At 38.1% G+C, this 25,430-nt stretch overlaps 1 protein-coding gene across 1 annotated transcript; it reads left to right on the forward strand.

Moving 5' to 3' along the window:
- VIP3 (Transducin/WD40 repeat-like superfamily protein) lies at nucleotides 1-25,402 on the forward strand. Its single transcript, XM_077366408.1, has 2 exons — nucleotides 1-541; nucleotides 24,522-25,402. The coding sequence occupies exons 1-2, from the start codon at nucleotides 203-205 to the stop codon at nucleotides 25,149-25,151; spliced, it is 969 nt and encodes a 322-aa protein (XP_077222523.1). The 5' UTR covers nucleotides 1-202; the 3' UTR covers nucleotides 25,152-25,402.
- Nucleotides 25,403-25,430: the final 28 nt, after the last annotated feature.

Genomic DNA, 25,430 nt, shown 5'->3' on the forward strand with positions numbered 1-25,430 from the left:
CTCTGAGAAAGAAAGAAGAGTCACAGTGTCAAACGGAGCTTTTAAAAGCAGAACAAAGAGAAAAAAAAGATAGAAACATGGGAGAAAGTGATAAACCCTAAAAACCCAATACCACCACTAAGATTCTCTTGAGACATCAAAGAAGAAAAAATTTAGGGTTTTATTTCTCAGTTCTCAGTGCCCTAGTTTTCCCTTTCCCGTAATGAAACTTGCAGGGTTAAAATCAGTAGAGAATGCCCACGAAGAGTCAATCTGGGCAGTGACCTGGGTTCCAGCCACAGATTCCCGGCCCGCACTTCTACTAACCGGATCGCTAGACGAGACGGTGAAGCTATGGCGCCCTGACGAGCTAGTCTGCGAGGGGACCAACACGGGCCACTGTCTAGGGGTTGTGTCTGTGGCTGCCCATCCTTCTGGAGTAATTGCAGCTTCTTCTTCTTTGGATAGCTTTGTTCGTGTTTTTGATGTTGATACAAATGCTACTATTTCTACTCTCGAGGCTCCCCCCTCGGAAGTCTGGAACATGCAGTTTGATCCTAAGGTAAGCTTTGTTTTATTTAGTTTCTGTACTTCTGTTACTTATGCTCGAGGTTTTAAATTTCGATTTCGGCATGAACTTCGGTCCTAGCCAAAACCAAAATTTCTGCTGAAATCCCGAAATTTGGTAGAAAGGCGTGAAATGTCTGTTTTTGGGCCTCAGCCAAAATTATTGAATCGGCTGAAATTTGGTAAATTTTTGCCGATATTTGGTACATTTTGCCCATTTCGGTTTCGGTCTTGATTGAAATCCGGAATTTCGGTCGAATTTTAAAACCTTGCTTATGGTAGGGTTGTGGTGTTAGTTTTTATTATGTGTCATGTTACTGGGTAAATGGGTTGATGATGTGACACTCTCTTTGTGCTTGTCTTTCTTTACTTTCTGTAGTTTTGTTGTTTGCCTGTTTCAGCTTGCTAAACAGTGTTTGGATTCAAGGATTTTATAATCCTGGATGCATTTTACAAGCTGAAACGTAGATTTTTTAAGGTAAAACGTAGATTTTATAATCTAAAACTTGGATTGTACATTTTCAGGATCGTAAAATTCAGGTTTTAGCTTATAAAACCTAGAGTTTCAATTAGTAAAACCAGGATTGTAAGGTAAAACATTGATTTTACAAGCTAAAATGTAGTTTTTATAAGGTAAAACCTAGAATTTATAAGCTAAGACTTGGATTGTACATTTCTAGGATTGTAAAATTCAGGTTTTAGCTTATAAAATCCAGGTTTTAACTTATAAATTCTAGATTTTAGATTGTAAAATATAGGGTTTAACTCTTACCATCCTGGATTACAAAATCCATGTATCCAAACGGGCAGCTAGGTTTGGAAAAATTTGATTTATGGACTGGCGATACTTAAAAAACAGTGTGTACTGTCTCTATAATCATACTTATCTCCATTTTGCAATGTTTTAATCATCTGTATTTTATTTAACCAAAAAAGTTCAAATTGGGTTGGCAGACTAAAATCCAATCAAACTGTCTGATTCTTATCAATTTTTTTTAATTTAATTTTTCATATAACAGGAAATCTCAAAGTGGATTGCATAAAAAGGTCCACGACCAGTATTCAATCAAATAAGTCAAATATTATAATGTACATTAGTGATTCCATAACATAACTATCTGAGTTATTATGCGTGATCAAAGAAATCGAATTTAATGGCATGTATTAGTGATTGTTGTTAGTGTTTCCATAACCTGTCAATCCATGGTATCACGTGTGATATATGATCAATCAAAGGTATCAAATATTAGGATGGCTGTTGCGACCATTCCTTAATGATTCCATATCTGAGTTATTGTGTGATATATGGAGTTATGGACATTGGTTCTTGACAATGATGGTGAAGTAGACAGAGCAGGGTTTGCAAACTCAAGCTCTAATTAGTGCCCTTGATCAGTAGATTTGCCCTTAGTTGTATGAAGTGGGAGCTGGAATGGATAGTAATGATTCTCAAAATATTCAAGAAGTGGATGCGTGCGAAGAACATCCATATTGAACTATATTGATGAATTCTAGATATGCATTTATATTTGCTAAGTTATTGTAATAAGCTTATTTGTGATATTGTTTCTAGAAACTAAAAAATTCTGGATACGGTGTCAAAAATTACTATACATTCAAATTGATTAATTTGATAGTGGTTTGTGGAATCATGATAGCATGGATAGTTGTAGGAACATGAAGCTGTTTGGTACCAGGAATGGGAACAACCGAGCAAGAGAGGGAGAGACACCTAAAGTTGAAGGTTCCTGCTATTAGGGTTTTGCCTATTAGAGAAACATCATGCAAAGCAACACCTTTTTTGTTGTTGAAAAGTTAACAAATTTTAGTAGAAATAAGAAAGTTACATGTGAATGTCTTTGGGCAAAGGTTAACCGATAGTGATTATTGATTTATTTACACTGCTCCTTCCAAGCCCATTGTCTAGATCACTTTTGCTTCTAGGAATATGCTGTCTTTTCCCCTACTTCTATCCCAATTCGATCCAGTAATTAGTTAATCTCTTTGAACCTTGACTCTCCTTAGCCCACATAATCCCATTTGAGGAACCCCCCTCAATCTCAAGTTTTCTATCACTTGTGTCATGGAAAATTCACAATCCGGTGGGAAGAGCACTAACCCCTGCCTCGTCTCACTCCCTTCTTTCTATGGGCTTTGAGAAAGAAAAATAAACTCACTGTTTTGAGTCTCTTAATGTTCATCCAATATTTTTTGGCTCAAGCGGCCAAAATTTAGTTTGGTGCAGCCCAACTGGGGAGGAATCCATCTTGCACACTCCTTTCTTGGGATTTTTATCGTAGGAGAAATCTTCCACCATCTGAGGAATTCCTTCATCAAAATTCCCCAACACCCTTTTCTGCAACTTGCCCATCGAGCAACCAGAAGTTAACTCTCAACATCAAGTATTTCCAGTTAATCTTCTCTTAATTGAACACTCTACTAATCCTGTATTACCAGTTAATCTTCTCTTAATTGAACACTCTACTAATCCTGTATTACCAGTTAATCTTCTCTTAATTGAACACTCTACTAATCCTTTCATTCCTCATCATCCAAATCATCGTTAATGGGACATCAGCTGAAAGTATTTTGCAAAGGGATCCAGCTCCTTCATAGTCCAGTCATTGATCAGCTCTTTTAGGGTGCTAGGATAAATCCTGCACACCCGAACTACATCAGAATATCCCGCCACAACTTTCTACTCACTTTGAATGGATGAATAAGTGATTAGCTTATTTCTCCGCAGGCACAGTGGGCATTGATTGGTTAATCTAAAGCGTCTTTTCTTCAGTCAATCCTCTGTGTTTATCATCAAAATGCTTGATGTCCAAGTAAATGCTTCAACATAAGAGGGACTGGTGCACTCCAAAATTTTCCCCGTAAAAAGGTGGGCATGGCACCAATTGAGGAGAAGATGAGAGAGCACCGCTTAAGGTGGTTTGGACATATCCAACGTAGGCCTTTGGATGCTCTGGTGAGAAGAGGTGACTCGTGCCAAATCGATGGAGTAAAAAGAGGTACGGGCAGATCGAAAACAACTTGGGTAGAAACACTGAGGAAAGACTTGAGGGCTACGAACATAACATAGAACATGACCTTGGATAATATAGAATGGAAGAAAATGATCCATGTAGACGAACCTAACTAGTGCCATGATTAGAGCCGAGTAGATTTCTTTCACTTTCTTCATGAAATTTTTCTAGAGGATTCATTTAGCCGACCCCAACTAGTTTGGGACAAAGGCTTTGTTGAGTTGAGTTGAGTTGCGATATATGTTGAAGGGGCCGACTTATTCAACAACTTGAAGGAGGAGTGGCTTTGGTGGTTCTATGCTATATGATATTTAGCTTCGTATAGGTATAGCCCTGAGTAAGGGTGAAGGCCACCTGGTGCTGAATAGATATGCCTTGGATTCGGGGCTCAATGGAGTTTATCCTCTTGACTTGCAAAATATAAGACTTTTCCAAGGCATAAAGCAAGTTAGTAATACAAGTTATTTCTTATTCTGTTAGGTTACTGTCTAATTCCCACTCCACCCTCCCCCTTAATTTTTCGTAACATTTCGAGACCCTAACATTTTTTCTTTGCTATTCTATAGTGGTTTAGGTACTTATGGCAATGAGCTACTCTACATACTAGCCACACATCCATCCAAAATTGAATGATTGCCCCATTTCCACGCTAAACTGAATGCCCTCAAGCAGATCACCTTTGAATTGACAAATAGATCTACATGCCCTTGAGTCTCGACCTCTACCTAATCATTTAATATCCCACCCCCCTATCTATGCCATACTTGCTCACAATTATTTTCTTTCAAAGAGCCTCTTTTTCGAAATAGAATCTCCAAAGCCATTTACCAAGGCGAGCCTTGTTCCTGATGGCCATATTTTCGATGTCAAGACCCCAATTCTTTTCTTTGCACACAATTTCCCATTTGACTAGATGATTTAGCTTTTGCTTTCCTCTTTGCCTTCCCAAAGGAAAAGGAAATTCCTTTAAAACTTTCAATTCTTCTCCCCACCTCCCCTAGTATCTTAAGCAAGGACTCGTAATAAGTGGGGAGGTTTGCAAGGGCAATTTTTATCAAATTAATTCTCCTCCCAAAGGAACGGTTCCATCCCACCAAATTTCTCTCCATACTCAGGGACCAAAGGGATTTTGAGGGGATACCATAGGTCAATGGGAGCCCCAAATATGTGATCGGTAGCTTCTCATATTTGCACTCCATCACTCTTGCAAAGTTGCTATCCCTGCCTTATTCTTAATTGCTCTCAATTCTCTCTTGTATGGGATGTTTTGGACTTTGGAGGACTAGACATTGTCTTTGGAGATTAGTGATTGAGGAGAAACATGGTTCCAATTTTGTGGAGTAGACTTATTCTGATGGATACATATATTGAGGTGGGATTGTTTGGAGAGATATCAGGCACACCTTGGTACATTTTCAGAATGGGGTTCAGTTCAGAGTGGGTAGTCAATGAGGTGAGTGTTTGTTCTTGGCTTGATCCGTGGTGTGGGGCTACTATCCTTAAGGGATAATATCCTGAGGTATACTCTGTGGCCTCTAAGAGATGAATCACTGTGGGGGAGTCTTACAGTAGACAAGATGACAAGGTGGCTTGGGAAATACTGTTTTCACAAGCGTTTTTTTGATAGAGTGATTGATATGGTTGCTTCTTTCATGTCTAAGCTTGACTCGGTTTATATTAGAAGTGGAGAGGAGAAGGTTTGCATATGGTCGTCTGATGGGAAGATTTCGGTTCATTCTTACTATCGTCACTGGTTTCGTTCCCTCTATTTTGCAGCCAAAAGCAAGGTTTTAAATTTCAGTTTCAGTGTCGGTTTCGATCGGCACAGAAACGGAAACATTTCGGTTTCGGTGGAAATCTTGTAAAATCAAGGAAACGTATGTATCCCACCCACGGTGGTTGCTTGGGTGGGAAGGCAAAAGACAAATATAGCAAGTCTTTTTAGGTTTTGGAAAAACCTATGAAAAAAGAGATTGTTATTTCTCTTTGGAAACGGCAAGGGTGGAAGCAAGGGGTGTGTCGGCTGCCTCTTGGCTAGAGAGAGAGAGAAAAGGAGAAAAAGAAGAGAAGTGGGTTTCTTCTTGGGTCTTTTCTTGGGTTCTCTTGGGGTTTTCTCTTGGGTCACTCTCTTGTACGGTCTCGGATGAAAGAAACCAAGAGTTTTTACTGTCTAAGGGCGAGATAAATGCCCTTGAAGAATCTCAACCAGATTTATGGCATTAGCGACTTGGACACTTGAGTGAGAAAGGTTTGGAGATTTTGGTGAAGAACAATTCCCTTCCAAAACTCAAATGTGCGTCCATAACCCCTTGTGATCATTGTTTAGTTGGAAAACAACACAGGGTTTCTTTCTCGCATTCTAAAGCTAACCAGAAAACTAACATCCTTGATTTAGTTTATTCTGATGTATGTGGCCCTATGTTAGTAAAAACTCTTGGTGGTGTATTGTATTTTGTTTCTTTTATTGATGATGAATCCAGGATAGTTTGGACCTATGCTATGAAGAGCAAATATGAAGTGTTTGAGATCTTTCAGAGATTTCATGTTATGGTTGAGAGGCAAACGTCCAAGGCATTGAAATGCCTCCGCTCAGATAATGGCGGAGAGTATACCTCAAGAAAGTTCAAGGATTATTGTGCGAAGCATGACATTAGACATGAGAAGATCATCCCTTATATGCCACAGCACAATGGCGTTGCAGAAAGAATGAACCGTATAATAGTTGAAAGAATTCGAAGCATGCTTTCATTGGCAAAGTTACCTAAAGAATTTTGGGGTGAAGTTATGTGTACAGCGTGTTATTTGATAAATCGATCTCCTTCATCGCCACTAGAAGGAGAGGTGCCAGAAAGAGTTTGGACAGACAAAGATGTGTCCTACTCACACTTACGAGTGTTTGGATGCAAGGCCTTTATGCATGTACCTAAGGAGAATCAAAGCAAGCTCGATGACAAGGTAACCCATTATGTATTTTGGGTTATGGTGATGATGAATTTGGGTATAGGTTATGGGATTCCAAGGCCAAGAAGTTGCATAGAAGCCGCAATGTGATTTTTCGCGAAAATAAGATGATTTCTGATTTGGGTAAGGAAGAAACACCAAAAGAGGTTATAGTTGAGCTGCCAGAAGCTCAAGAGCCCTTACCCACATTTGATGATGATGAGCAGCAAGCTGAAGATGATGAAGATCAGGCTTGGGGTAGTGAGGCCCCTCAAATAGATAAAGATGATTTGCATGAGGATGTGCATGGTGATACCGAGCAGGGGGAGTATCCCTCTCATGAAGAACCATATATGTTGAGAAGATCAGAAAGAGAAAGGAAGGCCTCCACTAGATATCCATCATCAGATTATGTGACACTAATAGAAGGTGAACCAGAAAGCTTCAAAGAAGCTATGACACATGAGCTTAAGGAACAGTGGCAGAAGGCTATGCAAGAAGAGCTTAATTCCTTGCATAAGAACAAAACCTATGAGTTGGTTGAACTGCCAAAGGGTTGAAAAACTTTGAAGAACAAGTGGGTATTCAAAGTGAAGAATGAAGATGACAGGAAAAATATGAAGTACAAAGCAAAGCTAGTTGTGAAAGGATTTGGGCAGAAAAAGGGTATTGACTTTGATGAAATTTTTTCTCCCGTGGTGAAAATGTCCTCTATTCGCACTATCCTAGGTCTAGCTGTTAGCTTAGACTTAGAGGTTGAACAACTAGATGTCAAGACAACTTTCTTGTATGGAGATTTGAACGAAGAAATCTACATGGAATAGCCAGAAGGGTTTCATGTAAAGGGCAAAGAGCATATGGTTTTCAGGTTGAAGAAGAGTTTGTATGGGTTGAAGCAAGCTCCAAGACATTGGTACAAGAAGTTTGATTCATTTATGATGGATCAAGGGTACAAAAGAACAGCTGCAGATCACAGTGTGCATGTCAGAAAGTTTCATGATGGTAACTTTGTTATTCTCTTATTATATATTGATGATATGCTTATTGTTGGTCAAGATACTAACCTGATTGGCAGGTTAAAGAAAGAGTTGAACTAGGTTTTTGACATGAAAGACTTAGGGCCTGTAAAGCAGTTAGTGAAGCGTGATAGAATAAACAAGAAGCTATGGCTATCACAGGAGAAATACATTGAGAAAGTACTTGGAAGGTTCAACATGAAAAATGCTAAGCCCGTCAGTACTCCACTAGCTGGTCACTTCAAGCTGAGTAAGAAGTTATCTCCAACCAGTAGTGAAGAGAAGAAAGAGATGGAGAAGATTCCCTATGCGTCAGCTGTAGGAAGCATAATGTATGCTATGGTATGTACGAGGCCTGACATAGCATATGCGACCGGTGTAGTTAGCAGATATTTAGCAAATCCAGGCAAGAAGCAATGGGAAGCTGTACAGTAGATTTTGAGGTATCTAAGAGGCACTTCAAAACAATGCTTATGTTTTGAAAACACATCACCCAAGGTGGAAGGCTATACAGATGCAGACATGGCAAAAGATATAGACAGAAGGAAGTCTACTTCAGGCTACCTGTTTACTTTTGCAGGGGGAGCCATCTCATGGCAATCGAAGATGCAAAAATGTGTTGCATTGTCGACTACAGAGGCAGAGTACATTGCTGCTACAGAAGCTTGTAAGGAGATGCTATGGCTGAAGCGTTTTCTTATAGAGTTGGGTTTGGACTAGCAGGAATACATAGTCAGATGCGACAGTCAGAGTGGCATTGATTTAAGCAAGAATGCTACTTACCACTCCAGGACGAAGCACATTGATGTGCGATACTTTTGGATTAGAGATGTTTTGGAAAATGGGTTGATGGGGATTAGCAGGATTCACACTGATTGGAACCCGTCAGACATGATGACGAAGGCAGTGCCAAAGGAGAAGCATGAGCTATTCAGAGCTTTGGCAGCCATGGATGCCACGTAAGCATCCAGTTCAGAGATCCTCCTTCGTGGGGCTGGAGGGGGAGATTGTTATGGGTCCACCCCATGATGTAGGCCCCACCCCACTCACGCCACTCTCTTATTCAATATAGAGAATCGGTGGGTGGGTTTTAAGGGGTTTTCTCTTTGTTCAATCTAGGGTTTGCCTTGGGGTAATCCTAAAGAGGGTTTGGAAATCCAAATCTCCATTAAAGCTTGAAGTCTTTGCAAAAGGGCAAGAAGAGGGAAGAAGGAGCCAAAATCTAGGGTTTTGGAGTGGTTCTTGGAGAAGAAGAAGATCTCTCACGCTTGGTTCTTTGAGGTGGGAAAACATTCTCTTGCAAGGGGTTTGTGAGGTAACCCATATTCCCTTCAAGATTTGATTGTTAATCATCTGTTCTTGTGTATTCCTCAAGTTTTTGGGAAAACTTGAGAAGAAAGACTTTTATTTCTCTTTTCATAGTGGATTCTTTCGGAGTTTGTCCCGTGGTTTTTTCCCTTCACATCGAAGTGTTTTCCACGTTAAAATCGTGTGTTCTTGATTTGTGTGGTGGATTGCTATTTCTGCGCTTTGTGTTTTCTTGTTCGTGGCTAGTTTCTTGATTCACAGATAAAGGGGGGAATTTATCCGCCGCGGTGTATCCATGTTTCCCCAACAAACTGGCTTTTAGGGGTGGGTTCTACCCGGTTTAATTCCTTACAAGTGGTATCAGAGCTGGGGTGTGGTAACTCCCGGGAAGATCTCGGTAACCCCGGTGTGCCTCCGAGGACGGTGGAATTCCCTCGGAGAAGATGGAGGGGCGAGATGGTCCACGTTGCTTCCGTGTGGAGGGGGGGATTGTTGGGGTTCCACGCAAAAGCAATAGTCCCACATCGGACATGGGAAATGGATTTGGATGGGTTATAAGGGAATGGGCACCCACCCTCTAACAGCTAGCTTTTAGGGGTGAGTTCTACCTGTTTAAATTCCCTACAATATGCAAATGAAGAAATTTTTTAATATTTTAAAAACATATGCAAATGATGAAATTTAAGATGAAACTTTGGAAAATGCTAGAATAAGCACAAATACATACTTAGAAACAATCTCACATGTCTGGAAGAGTAAAATCAATAAAGAAGTACAATGTAATGAAGTATAAGAGAGTATAGCGACCCGTCTCCTCTCTAAGGACCTCAACTCTATGTCAATACCACATAGATTTACATGGCATTATGGTCCCATGCCAATCTGACATCCTATGCATAAGATACAATTATTTTGTTGTCCATTTCAATGATGTTTTCTTAGCAAATATCATTCTCTACATTAATGAAGTGAAATGAAATGAAATGCAAATTATGACATCTTTCCATTTTTTCGTCATTCCGACCATTTTGGCCGAATTTAAGGAATTTCGGTCAAAATTTCGGGGAAATATTGACGTAAAAGGAAATCATGTAGATTTCATTTTGGTGAGGATGGAAATGGAAATATTTTGATCATTTCAAGGAAATTTAAAACCATGGCCAAAATATATGGAAAATTCTTGTTCCGCTTCAAGTTTGTTCGTTCTGCTGTATTGGCCATATGGATAAAATTTTGACGACCGACCACCTTCGGAGTCGCAATTGGATTATCATCAACCTCTACGTCTTGTGCCTTGTGTCGTGGAAAATGTGGAACGTATTTTTATTCATGTACGTTTGCCATGGACATCTAGTCATTTCTTTTGATCCTTTTTGGTGTTAATCAACTTCCTTGATTGTAAATTACGGATCTCTTTTCTTTTTTCCTTTTCTTTTTCTTTTTCTTTCTTTCTTTTTTTTTGGCGTGGGGGTTGGGGGGTTGCTCCTTGTCCCTCTGTCTGCATTATCATTTAGAGTTTAGCTTTATTCATTTTGTGGTGGTTGATATGGAATGAGAGAATCATAGTTTTCAACAGCTTTTTGAGAAGAGTTCACTCCATCCAGCAACAAATCTTCTCCAACAATATGCACTACGCAATTCTCCTCCTGAAGTTTCACTGTATTTTGGACTCAACTTCTCGGTGCTCCTAGGATGAGATTCGGTTGAGTAGGTTTGTGCTGGAGAAAGAGTTTTCAAGTTGGTCTCTTCTCCCTTTCGGTATTTAAGATGAACTTTGATGGTTTTAGCCTGGGGAACCTTGGCCCTGCTAGCATCGCGGGGATTCTCCGCAATTAAGCGGAGTGAGGTTAGGTGGATTTCTCTTGCTCGATTGGTGAGATAGATTCATACAAGGCAATGCTTTGGGTCTTTTTTTTTTACGGAATTCGTCGTGTGGACTGGGATATAAATGATTCTCTTATATAAGAAGTTTTTTGGTCGAATGAAGGGACAACTTACGCTTGTAGATTTGCTGATTCCATTGAGGAGTTATTGGATAAGTTTGAGAGGCACTTCACTTAATGACAGCAAGCCCGCCTTGATTTCTTCTTCTTCAAAGGGGTTTTCTAAAGATATTTTGTCATGCTCTTCAGTAGAATTAAAGGGCACCCCTTCCGGTCTTGGGCGTTCTACTCCCTTCTGATTTATATAGATGTTTATAAAATTTTACAATTTCCTTAATGACAGCTTCCTTGTTCTCAACTGTAGAGCCATCTACATGAATAGCAATTCTCCTTGCACCAGCGATCCCATGAAAGTAAGTCGTGTTCTTGTCTCCTTGAAGCAATTTGGTTCTAGATCTTCCCCTGTAGTGAATCTCCTCTTGAATTTTAGCATGCGGTTGTATTCCATTTTTTATCGATCCCAATCTTTCCGCTACCCCCCGATCAATCAGATCCTTCTCTTCCTTGCAACTGAATTCCTCTGTCTGAGACGGGAGGCTAGCTTTTAATTGTCACCTCTATGCCATTCTCCTTACTCCACTCCCCGATCAATCAGATGCTTCTCTTCATTGCGACTGAATTCCTCCGTCTGAGACAGGAGGCGAGCTTTCCTGATTGTCACCTCTATGCCATTCTCCTTACTCCACTCTTCAAGCTTATGTTTAATGTATCAGAGCTTCTTATGGATCACTACATCTGCCGCACCCGAGACCTTAGCCTCATTCCACCGCCACTCCAATCTTTCCTGCATTTTGGGGATTTCAAACCAAGTTAGCTCAAATCGAAATGGAGGTGGCCCCCAAGATTCTAAGCGAGGATCCAGGAACTATAGGGGAGTGGTCCGAGATGATTCTATGTAATTCAAATTGGTGAACACCAGGATTCCTATTTTTCTAGCTTGTGCATATAAGGAATAGTCAATTCTATTCATGCTCTGGTTTGTAAATTTTATGCAAGATAGGACATTGCTAAATCCAACATAAATTTGATGTATAATAGGGCATTGCTAAATCTTTACTACACTCCTCGATTTTGTTGCTTTTTCTAAATATGTAATGTTTTTTAATTTTAAATAAAAACATAATTATTTTAATTATAATATTATAAAATTTTAGCATTTGACCCTACGATGGTATGGATTATACTATTTATATAATTTCTTATACATTCTATATTTTATGATTTTTAAATATTATTTGCTATATTTTATTATTTTAATAATTTCTAGCAAAGTTTAACTTAAATTTCAATCATTTGCAGATGGTTCCATACTTTTTTGGGATTTTATAGGATTTTCACTGAAATTTCATTCCAGAATTGACTTGCCTTCCAAGTTTTGACTGGAAATGACTTCGATTTCTATATATGTTTCGGTTTTGGTATGCCATTTTGTGGAGATGGAAAATGGAAAAATTTGGGTCGTTTTGTGCCAGTTTTAGTAGCAAATAGAACCAAGGTTTTTAAATTTCGGTATCGATTTCTATTTTGGTCAACACAGGAATGGAAAAGATTATATTTCAGTTGGACTTTTCTGTGGAAATCCTATAAAATCACGAAAACGTATGGAAACATGTGTAAATAATAGAATTTTAAGACGAAACTTTAGAAAATGCTAGAATAAGCACAAATACGCACATAGAAACTATTCAAAAGCCAGACAACCATCCATAAAGATTTAACAAGTGTGACAGCTCAGTGTGACATGAGCTGTCACACTTGTTTGATAATTCAGTATAGACCACATTTCACATGTAATTCATATACATAGAACATGCACTGCATTTTACACTTAGAAGCGAAAAGCGGGGGCGGGGGCGGGGAAGTGTGGGGTCTAGGAGAGTCTAAGTTTGGGAGCGTCATGGGAGCGTGCATGCAATATTTTCTCCATATATCTTTCAAAATTCAAGTACATCAAAAAATAATAGTTTCTAACAATTTTCATATATATCTTTTCAAAATTTAAGTACAACAAAAATCAGTCACTTCTAATCATCTTCATTGATGTGCACTCATTCTTTATGCCTTCTGAAGATGCACAAGCCCTTGTGCTTGCTCCAATGAAGTACTTTAAAGAGTTGGAGGAGTTTGATGCGAGGAAGTCGGTGATGGGGGAACTTATGGAGAAATAGAAACAAGCTGTGAGGGTCATGGGAGCAGTTGCCATCTCTTTGAGGTCGCGCTCCCTGGAAGCTCCTTCCTAAGGAGCGCCGAATTGAGGTTCCGAGGTGGGAGCAGCACCCAGAGGGAAGATTCCTGCTTCGAAGATTTTACATGCAATTCGTATAAATATGGTTATGGAACACATTGAGGTAGTAGTATACCACTAACACACTCAACGATTTTGATTTCTATATGCATTTTAGTTTCAGTATCGTTTCAATGGGAATGAAAATGGAAAGATTTTGGTCATTTCGTTTCAGTTCGGTGGAAATTTAAAAACATGTTTATAACCATGCCCTGTATTCATGGAGATTCGAAGAATTTGTTCTCCTTTCTATTTGGCATGTTTGTTCTCCCCCTAGTTATCCGCCCAATTGATGGCTGCCAACATAATGCACCGTATCTCTGACTTCATTGAGATGCACTAGTTTGCTGATCCTCTTTTGGGATGATTTGCTTGATCAACTCATTTTTACCTTTATGTAGCCGAGGCATGTTTATTATCACTAGAGTTGGAGGGATGTCTCTGCTCTTATTGAGAGCTGTGGAAAGGCGAATTTGATATTGTGATCCAATATTGCCTGCCTTTTCTAGTGATTTGTTGGTTCCTTCGCTTTCAAATGATTTTCCAAATGCATAAGCACTCATTCTGTGTGTTTCATGAGGATTTTCCTGTATTTTCCATAGGGTAAAAAAGATTATTTTTTCTTTTAGATTTACATATTACCATCCAGATTTAAAACCTGAAACCCCACTTGGAGTTTATGACGGCTGAGTCTTAAATTGAAGAATTAATCAAGTAGCGGCATCTATTTTCTTTCTCATATTGGTCAAGAAAACATATTTTCTTCTCTCCTTCCTTTTTATGATGGGCGCTTAAAAGGCCTGTGCTGTAGGGTGAGTTGTTAGTTTGTAGTACCCTGCTATGATTTTTTGTTTTCTAAAAGACCTGTTTTACAGTGCTAATTCACCCTAAGGTGACTGTGTATCAGTCCTTGATTGACTTATTAAGTCAGGTTTCAAATATTGATTTCTTGATTCTAGATTACTATGGTTATATCAAATTGAGTTGTGTGGGCAAGATATGAAGGACTGAAATTAGCCAATATGACTTACCTTTGGTAAGAAAATTAAGCATCTTAATGATTTGGAAGAGGTTTGTGAACATACAATTATTGTACAGAGGTTGAGCTTGAACGATAAAGCCCTATTAGGCAAATTGCTTTATGCTCCATTTGGTTGCTGGAATTTTTTTGATTCTTGGGACTTTTGTGGGATTTCCTCAGGAAACCCACGTTTGGTTGGTGGAACCAAAATAATCCCAGGAACCAAAATAACCCCGCACGAAACCCCAGGAAGGAAAAAAAAATACTCCCAGGAACCAAAATAATCCCAGGAACCAAAAATAAGCTTGAGAATAATTTTTTTCTTCCCAACAGTTCAAGCAACCAAACAAAGCATTTTTTTCCCCACCATAGTCCGGTCAACCAAACATGGGATTTTTATTTTACCGTAATACTTCTAGGACTTTTTTCCCCCACCAATCTCCTTGGATTTTTTTTCTCCCACATAAATCCCAGGAAAAAAAAAACCCGGCAACCAATCAGAGCATTAGAGAATATGTTTGGAGAAAGATCTTTGTTCCTATGTAAGTATAGGGCATGTGGGAATATAGGGTACAGGTAGTGTAATCGGCCTGGGGACATGGTTGTCCATTGTTTAATTAGGTGACAAGTTCTTCGAGGTGATTAAAGTTAAGGTGGGTTTCTTTTTTTCTCTTTTTCTTTTTTTTTCTTGGGGGGGGGGGGGGGGGATGGGTCTTTGTAGAAGGAAGTTAGAATTTGAAGAGCATGTCATCTATAATATATACTAAACATGTTTCTTTCCTTTGTCATTCGTTTTCTTTCCATGGGATTTTTTTTGAAAGATAACAACCAATTTTATTAAAAAAGATAGCCAAGCATTACAAAGGGGGCAAGCCGTCCCCACATCATTCAGTTGTAAAAATACAAATCAGAATGTCATAATGCAAAACGTAGGATCATATCTCAGAAGAATTAGAGATGATAATCCTCCCTAACAGCCCCTTCTTTTGCCAATAAATCCGCTGCAGAATTTGCAGACCTTCTCATATGTTGAATTTGGGGATGAATCAGGCTGATTAAGTCTCGAATTGCATCCAGAGTTTGATAAAATCTCCAAGGCCCACAGGAGCGACTCGATGCCCATGCAATGGCGTTTGATGAGTCACCTTCAACAATAAGCGGTCCCAAGTTATTTTTCTCAAACCACTGCAGGCCAAATAGTAATGACTTCGCCTCGGCTTCATTGGCATCACATATGCCTGCAAAACCCGGATATGTCATAATGGTTCTCCCCTCCGCATCACGAATTAACTCCCCAAAACCCACCCTACCTGGGTTACCTAAAGAGCTCCCATCAAAGTTTAGTTTGAACCATCCAACAGGAGGTGGTAACCATCTAGGAGTCACACGATTCGACATTCTTCTTTCCTACATTACTCTGCTCCAATTCCGTAGAATAGTCCCCGCCGAGTACGGTTGGCATCACATATGCCTCCAATTCCATGGAAAATTTTGCACTGTAATTTTTTCTTCTTGTATTTTTTTACCCATCTGGCATAGCATGCGTGGGACCGTCATTTTACAACACATGTTTTGATATGACGAGGCCCATCATTTTACACCCATGCATACCTAAACCCATGCTTAGGGTGTGTCCCACCATTTTACACCCATGAGTGGATCCGTCCAACTCCACTCAAACCCATGCATCCCGTGGGGCCACCATTTTCTCTATGATTCTCCTTATGCCTTGAATTAGGTGATTTGGATGAAGAGTCTCCCGTTCTCGATCAAATCTTTCTTCTATTTCTCGTGACCCTCAATTGTCTTGGCTGACTTCTTCAGTTAAGGTGCGAGGCATCTTGCTTCCCTATGGTTGATGACTTTTTACGTGATGAGATTTGTGGACTGATAGGAACAAAATGATCCTTTGACGGTTTTGTGTCTTTGGTTACGGGACTATGGAGATTAAGAATAATATTACTAAAAAAGGGTCCTGAGGGTTATTGGTTCTGCTGCATCTTTGCAGTGAAAGATCATTGCCTCTTATTGGTCTAAGCAAGAGAAAAATGTGTCTGGATGAACTCATCGACCCACTGGTATTTAGTTGTACTTCAATTCTCTGATGTTAGTTGTTGTCACAATTCGCTATCCTAACCAGCATTTGTTTATTCAACTAGCACTTTTCATGTCTATTACCTACTACTATTTTGGAGGTTATTGTTAGTCTATGCTCATCCTGTGGAGTGCAATCATATTGCAGACTTGCCCAAGGAGGAGATGAAAGGACTGATCTAGTAGTGGGGAATGTTCTTTGTCATCCCCTTCTTGGTATTGTTGTCATTGTGCTGTTCTTTATTTTAATCTTTCAAAAACATTTTTGTTATTGCTAACAGAGTAGTTAGCTAGGATAGGGTAGATCTCTATGACTCAAATTATCAATATGGTCATCCATTTTGGCAGGTCTCGCCTTAGATTGATAACAGCCCAAATCATTATAAATTAGATGATCTTAACCATCCAATGGTTGTCCTTCAAATATATATTGTACCTATTGCAAAACTAGAACGATCCATTTCCTACTATTTTTGGTGGTGGCTCATCCATAGTGGAGCCGACAAGATCAGTGGCCCTCATCAATATCGTAATTCAATTATCTCATGCTCAGTACACCTCATTTGCAGATGCACTGAATTTTTTTGAGGTGCATAATAATTGTCCTTTCTTTAGTTGGCAAAGAATATATTTCTATAGCAAAAGACTGTTTGTTGGCCCAAGACGTACACCACAGAAGTAGCATTAAGAAGTACAAATATATAAAAAGGGAAAGAAGAATTACTCTTCTCTCTCAGAACTATTGTTTATTAGATGTGCATTGTTTATCTATATGTATTGATCTGTATTTTAGGTATCAAACATTTTAGATTATCATCCTTCTGGCATTTTTATTTTTTATCGATGAATGACATATTTAATAAGTTATAGTCTGAATATCATTAAACTACAAACCGCTGGAGAAGAAACTGTAAATTTTTTGACTTTAACGCGTCATGCTACTGACTATTGTATATGACTGTTGCTGCTACTTAATAAAAAAAGTAAACTTCTACTGACATTGCAGATAAAAAGTAAAAGGCAAATGCTCCTCTTTTGATCCAATTCATGATTTTATATGAAGACAACTTCCTTGTTGCATTGGATTTTATATGAAGACAACTTCGTTATTGCACTCGTTGAGCATTAAATGCTCCTCTTTTGATGCAATTCACAATTTTGTAGGAAGACAACTTCCTTCTTTTAACTACCTATTGAATAAAGTTAAAGAATCTTTTGACTCTTGATAAAATGTCTAATTTATCTTCAAACTAAAAACAAAAGAAACATGTACATGAGTTTAGTTTATCTTTTAAAAAGCAACTAAGTGTATGTCGACCTATATTCCTAAAACCTTTCAACTCTTACACTTATAATAAAAGTGTAGTTTCTTCTTTTACATCTTTTTCTTTTGTAAATATACTAAAAAGGAAATGGAGAAAGAAAAAAGATAACCAAGAGAGAAGGCTCAAGAAGGAATCTGGATGATGACAATCTTCTAAAGCTTTATATTTAAGGGAAATATTATTACTTCAAAAAAGATATTATTCTTATTTTCATCTTTAAGGTAATTTTTAACTATTGTCTCCTATTTTAATTATTTTTTATATAAACAATTTTAATGAAAGTTTTTTTTGTTGTACATGTATATTTATGCTCATTTTAAATATTTAGAGGACAAATGTAAAAAGAGTTCAGAGTAAGTAGAATTGGTTGTTGTCACAACAAAGTGTTTTGACTTGAATGACCTACATTATGATGAAGAAGATTGTGCAAATTTTGGTGATAAATAGATTGATCTAAATGAACAATCAAAAGAAATTGAAACTTCAATATTGTCATATGATGATTTCAAGTTTATTAAGATGGACCAAGATGAGATTTCAATAGAGAATGAGCTTCAACTTTTTGTTGGTCAATGTTTTCTTGGTGAAGATGCTTTTATTTTTTATAAAAGTTATGCAAATCGACATGACTTTTCAATTTAGAAATGCCGATTTATCGCTAAAGTTGGAGAACAAAAAAGACATGACTTCCTTGTCATTGTGAAGGAAGACACCATTGAAATTAGTGGAATCATACAAGGAATAGCGGAATAGTCTCATGAAAATGTGGATGCAAGATTCATTTAAAAATCACCACTCTGCGAAAGTCTTTTGATATTTTTCCACAAAAATTGCACATCACTAAGTTTATAGAAAATAATAACTATGAATTGTTGACCCCTATAGAAGTGCATTTTTTTTTTATGAAATCGAATTATCACTAAAGATGGTGAAGATCACTTTCTCTTATTAAAAAAATGGGGCCTTTCAGTGAGACAGATAATACATGTTATGGAGTTGGAGAAAAAAAATTAAACATGGACACCAAGAAGATGATCTTTAACTAACTCTATATATAAAATGTATTGATATCGATACATTTCATCTTGTTCCTCTTTGTAATACTTCTGTGGATTTAGCTTCGATGGCCTCTTGGAAGTAAAAGGCACTCTATTGGGATCCTCACGGGCAGGAAAGATTGCAGCCAATTTCATAATGATTGAATGGAATTGTTTATTGGTCCGAACCAAGGAATCCGATAGATATGATGAAAAATAGATCTTGTTCTATCGTTGATTGGAGATTTCTCTACAATACGAATGTGAGTGTGAAGAAGGGGAAGGAGAAGGAACCCTCGACCTGCAACAAAGAGAGGAGGATTTATTCAATCACATGATTCTTCATAACCTTCACATAAAGGTTACGAATATCGTTTTCGAAAAATGCAGGTTGTCCATGTTTGATGTTTTTCTCTAACTCCATAACACGTATTCACAATCTAACTGAAAGGCCCTCTTCTTTTAGCAAGAGAATGCGATCTTTATAATCTTTAGTGATAAGTCGATTTCCTGGAAGCAAACACACCTCTAAAGGGGTTCACAATTTATAATTATGATTTTTAATAAATTTAGTGACATGTTATTCTTGTGGAAAATTATCAAAAGACTTTCGTTGAGTGATTCTTAAATGTGCCTTGCATCCATATTTTAATAAGACTATTACGTTGTTCCTTGTATGGTTCAACTAATTCAATGGTCATCTTCCTTTATGATGACAAAGAAGTCACATTTTTTTGTTCATCTTCAGCGGTAAATCGACCTTTCCGAATTGAAAAGCCATGTCAATTTGCATAATTTTTATAAAAAATGAAAGCCTCTTATTCACTAAGAAAACATTGACCAATAAAAGATTGAGGCTCATTTTCTGTTGAAATATGATATTGGTCTATCCCACCAAATTCCAAATCATCACATGACAATATTGATTGGGTATTCATTTTCCCTATTGACATATCATCTTGGTCTATCCCACCCAAATTCCAAATCATCACATGACAATATTGATTGGGTATTCATTTAGATTAATCGCTTTATCACCAAAAGTTAGCACGGTTTTCTTCATCATTAGGAATGTCATTCAAGTCAAAAAACTTTGCTGTGACACTAGGATCAATTCTACTTTCAATGAACTCTTTTTTCTACTTGCGCTCTAAATATTTGTGGTGAGCATAAGCATGGTTTCAAATTTCGGTTTCGGAATGCGTTTCGGTGCTCTCCGAAACCGAAATTTTGATAGAAGGATTCAATGGGGCTGATTGCCACGTACACTGCTGTTGGGTGTCCCAAGTAATCAAAAGGGACGGATATATCACTTCCCTTGTCAAAATTTAGATTTTTTGGGTGAAATCTGTTAAATTTCGGACGAAATTTCGGGATAAACAAAATTTCGTAATTTCAACCGAAATAAATGTTGGTTTCGATTATTATCGATTTGGATCTCGTTCTAGACCGAAACGGTCGAAATTTTTGATTTTGGTCGAAATTTAAAACCATGAGCATAAGTACACTGTACATGTAAAAAAAAAAAATCTTTCATTAAAGTTGTTTATAGAAAAAATAATAAAAATAAGAGACAATAGTGAAAAAATAATGTAATAGTTGAAAATAAGAATTATATCTTTTTTAAATATAAATATGAAGCTTTAGAAGATTGCGGTCATCCGAATTCCTTCTTGATTCATCTCTTTTGGTTGCCGTTTTTCTTTTTCCATTTCTGTTTTAGTGTATTTGCAAAAGACAAAGATGAGAATGAAGAAATTGCACTTTTATTAGAAGGGTTTTGTTAACGAGTGCCCTAAGGACACTGGTTAAGCATCATTTAATGACCATTGGGAACATGATTTTACACGTACTTTGATGAAAAAATCTCAAGACGGGTGTAAAATTATAAATGTACGTTTAAAATCAAGTTCCCGATGGTCATTAAATGATGCTTAACCAGTGCCCTAAGGGCACTCGTTAACAAAACCCTTATTAGAAATACAGAAGTTGAATGGTTTTAGAAGTTTAGGTAGACGTATACTTCGGTTCCTTTCAAAAGATAAAGTAAATTCATGTATATGTTTCTTTTGTGTTTTAGTTTGAGGATAAATTCAGACATTTTATCAAGAGTCAAAAGGTTCTTTAACTTTCTTCAATAGGTAGTTAAAAGAATGACGTTATCTTATATAAAATTGTGAATTGAATCAAAGAGGAGCATCTAATTCTCAACGAGTTCCATAAAGAAGTTGTCTTCTTATAAAATCGTGAATTGCATCAAAGGAAGAGCATTTAATGTTCCATATTAGCATTTGCCAAAAATTAATAAACTTCTTCTAACTTTTGCAGATAACCGTTGCAGATTTAAAAAGTGACTGTTGAATGACATTAAAAATTAATAAGCTCCTGACAATGTATATAAAAAGTTAAAAAGTTTGCGACGGTCATAAAATGTCTTTTTCAGAGCATCCAGAACACACATAAAAATCGCAAAACGTCATTTGCCAAAAATTAATAAACTTCTACTGACTTTTGCAGATAACCATTGCAGATTTAAAAAGTGACTGTTGAATGACATTAAAAATTAATAAGCTCCTGACAATGTATATAAAAAGTAAAAAAGTCTGCAACGGTCATAAAGTGTCTTTTTCGGAGCATCCAGAACACATAAAAATCGCAAAACGTGTTTTTTTAGTTTTCTACTCCGACATTTGCTAAACCTGTCGACACGTGTCCGCACATGCATCCGTGTCGATATGGTTCAATTTTAATAGTTGCTTGGTTCGAGCATGAGTTGCTTAAATGATTGGATGTGGCATCGTCTGGGATATGTGCAAACATAACTTGTATACTTGTGTTACTGTCCCTGTTGGATTCTGGCAAATTGCTTTATCATATAGTCTAATTATCATATGCTTTAATAATTATCAATGGGTTTTAAGACCCAATTGGACCTTGAAGGCTTGAAACTTTACGGTGCAATTTTCTTTCTAGGTCTCTGTGATTAACTGCTTATAAACTGAACGAAGTTGACTTCCTGATGGCAAAGTAGTGAGACGGAATGTTGGTTTTGGCTTTAGTATTAAGTAGATTGTGCTTTGGTAGTCTGCAATTGAGCTTGAGCCTTGCTTCAAAGTAGTGAGCTCTAGTATAAGTTAAGTCGTATGCAATGCCCAAGTTTCAAGGCTTTTATTGGATAGCCATGCGTCAAAATATTAACATGTTTGGCCTTTTGAGTAGGTGGAACTTTTAATTGGTGAATCGAATCAGTTCATCCTTTGCTTGAAGGAAGATGAGTCATCCAACCACTTATTCATCCAATGTTCGTAAGGTCTGAGGAATAAGGTTCCCAAGCTGTTTTGCATGGTATTAAGTTTCGGTTTCGGTTGGAAATTTTAGTGGAAATCTTGTAGAATCACGAGAATGTATGAAAATATATGAAAATGATAGAATTTTACGATGAAACTTCATGAAATGCTAGAATGAACACAAATATACACTTAGAAACCATCAAATAAGCAAGACAACCATCTATAATAGTTTAAGAGCATCGAACACCTATTGACATGTGACGTTGGACATGTTTGATAATTCAGTACATACACATTTCGCATATAATTCATATAAATATTTATATGTAATACATACTTCACATTTCACATGCAATTCTTATAAATATAAATAATTAACACATTGTTATAGTATACCACTAATGCACTTACGATTTCTGTTTTGATTTGTATCTTGGCTTGGTATCGTTTCAGTGGGGATGGAAACAACAACATTTCGTTTGTTCCCATCGGTTTCGGTGGAAATTTAAAGCCATGCTTTTAGGTATCCATTGGGTTTTATGGAACTCTTAGATGTATATACCGTGGGATAGGCACTTGCGGGAGGTAGATCGTATTCTTTGGTCGATTACCCTGTTTGTGATCATTTGGGTGATTTGGTGGCAGTGAAACCAAAGTATCTTTGGGAATAAGAGATCCAACTATACTAAGTTATTTGGGGTAATCAAGAGTAATATTTGCTTGTGGGCCATATTAAGAAAGGGGTTCAATGGCTGTTCTGTTCAAGACTTGTATTGGAAGTGGTCGGTAATCATTTTGGATTAAGTGTTGAGAAGAAGGAAGTTAGATGGAAACCGCCAGGCCCCAACAGTCTCAATATGAACTTTTTTTCTCGAAAAGTAACAATTTTATTAAGAGCTGAGCATAATTACATTACAGGGGACAGGGCATCCCTCCCAATATAATGCATAAGCAGCAAATGGTCCAAAACCGCTAGCCCATACCCAAAATACATAAACAGCTCATCTACGTACCTCCCGATCCAGGATAATCACATGTTCTAATTAAAATACAGACAACTAAAATCAAATATGAAAATCAATAGGAGTGACCCCCTGCGGACCGATCCTTAGTCATCTAGTTGGTGAAGATCCGAATGTCTCCCTCCATGTCTGTCCCTTCTTTGGCAAGCTTGTTGGCTTCTTCATTGGCCGATCTTCTCATCATGGTTTTAAATTTCGGCCGAAATATTTCGGTTTCGGTGGAAAACGAAACGAAATTCACATTGAGTCGGAAAAGTACCAAACTTCGCCGAAACGTTTCGTTTCGGGAAATTTCGGTGAAACATTTCGGAAATTTCTCTTAAATTTCGGTGAAATTTTTACAATATTTTGTCCGAAATTTTGTATCGAAACCAAAACGTTTCGGTTTCGCTGATGACCGAAACCAAAACCAAAACCGAGATTTAAAACCTTGCTTCTCTCATATGATTAAGTGAGCATTTGTGATTCATATGATTAAGTGGGCATATGCGATGCAAATGGAGCAGAAGCTCGTGCCTTGCTATGGGGGCTTAAATGGTATTCAAGTGCTAGATCAGAGCCACTAATCATTGAAGTGGACTCCTCTAATGCCATTGCTTTGGCCGCTAGTAAATCTCCGGGGCCTTGGAAGCTAGCTGACACACATAATAGCTGAAATTAGAGATTTGGTTGCAGTCATTAAGTCTCAATATGGACCTTGATGTTGTTGTCATCAGCAATCCTGGCCCGGCGGGTATAGCTGGGGTGGTTAGGGATCATTTTAGGTACATCATTCTTGCTTATTCTGGTCCAATCGATAGAATGGGCTCCAACGAGGTGGAACCCTTGGCGCTGGTTGCTAACGGGTCTGATTCTATTAGCTCCTGAGCTCGATGGGTGTTTGGAGGTGGATTTTGATGGGCCGCAGAGACTTGGGATCATCAATGAATTCTGGATTTATGTTTTCTTTTTAACCCCCCTTTGTGCACATTTTCCGTAGTGCAAACTAGGTGGCTGATATGCTTGCCAAAGTTGGGGTGTGAAGGGACTATTCTTGGGAGCAATTTCTGCGCTTATATAGTCTCTGTTTTGTTGTTTTCTATTTCGATTTTCATTAATAAAATTGTAATCATTTCAAAAAATTTGACCATGTATTAGCTTCTCCATTGTCCCTCAGAAAAAGTAACTGATATCGTATGCTATTCTGCCAGTTATTTCTATCACATCCTAGTTAGTTCCTTAATCAACTAAGCTTTTGATAAATGTTTGTTCCTTAATCATCTAAGCTTTTGATTAATGTTTGTTCCTTACTCATCTAAGTTTTTTATTAATGTTTGTCTATTGTTTTTAGCTATCGATCCACATTACAAGTACTATCTTAAATATGGATTAGGTGATTTCTTTTTTGTCTCTCACAAGGTTTCCTTTCTGTTTGGAACTTCTTTACTTTTTTTTCTGAGGAAGAACCCATCATGGATAAGTGGAAAGATAGTCAGGCTTCTTAACAATCCAACCAACTCCTCAATGGTTTCCTTCAACTGTAATTGTGATTGATCAACAATTATTAGTTCTGAAACCCAGAAGTTCACATTTTTAAGATCTTAAATTGCAAGCAGTTGCAAAAATGCACAATAAATGATCTGATTATATACTTGACAATGCTGACAGATGCTGCTACTTTCAGGGTACCATTCTAGCAGTTGCGGGTGGAGGAAGTGCATCTGTAAAGCTATGGGATACCGCTACATGGCAACTGATTGCCACCCTGACCGTCCCACGCCCAGAAGGATCATCCAAGCCATCCGATAAGAGCGGAAGTGGGAAGTTTGTTCTTTCAGTTGCGTGGAGCTCCGATGGGAGACGTTTAGCTTGTGGGTCCATGGATGGAATGATCTCCATCTTCGATGTAGCACGTGCCAAGTTTCTTCACCACTTGGAAGGCCACTTCATGCCTGTGAGGTCCCTTGTCTACTCCCCTGTGGACCCGCGTGTGCTCTTCTCAGCTTCAGATGATGGGCATTTGCACATGTATGATTCAGAGGGGAAGAGCTTGGTTGGGACCATGTCTGGCCATTCGAGCTGGGTCTTAAGCGTGGATGCGAGCCCAGATGGTGGGGCCATCGCAACAGGGTCAAGTGATCGGACGGTGCGACTTTGGGACGTGGGGATGAGGGCTGCGGTGCAGACTATGAGCAATCATGGAGACCAGGTTTGGGGGGTGGCCTTTCGCCCGCCTGGGGGTACTGGCGTACGAGTGGGTCGTCTCGCCAGTGTTTCAGATGACAAGAGCATCTCCTTGTACGATTACTCATGAATGCGACAAGAGCTTCTCCACCAAGAACGTGCGGTTTGTCATTGACTACAAAGTGTGGAACAAGTCCTTTATTCTTCAACTTTTATTTTCGCTATCGTATTTATTTAATTTGAGGCTTGCAAGTGTAGCGAATACCTGTTTTTTCTTCACTTATTTAAATGTTTGGGTGGGAACTGTTCCCCCCTCTCATCTCGTATTTTGACACGGAAAAATCTCTTGGAAAGTTCATTGTTGTTTTGGGTTTTCTACTATATGGTGTTGGGTCTGTGAATCTTTGCT

This window comes from Tasmannia lanceolata, unplaced genomic scaffold (assembly GCF_043159265.1).
Source record: "Tasmannia lanceolata isolate RefF3 unplaced genomic scaffold, GAP_Taslan_0.1 ptg000023l, whole genome shotgun sequence".
Taxonomy (NCBI): Eukaryota; Viridiplantae; Streptophyta; class Magnoliopsida; order Canellales; family Winteraceae; genus Tasmannia; species Tasmannia lanceolata.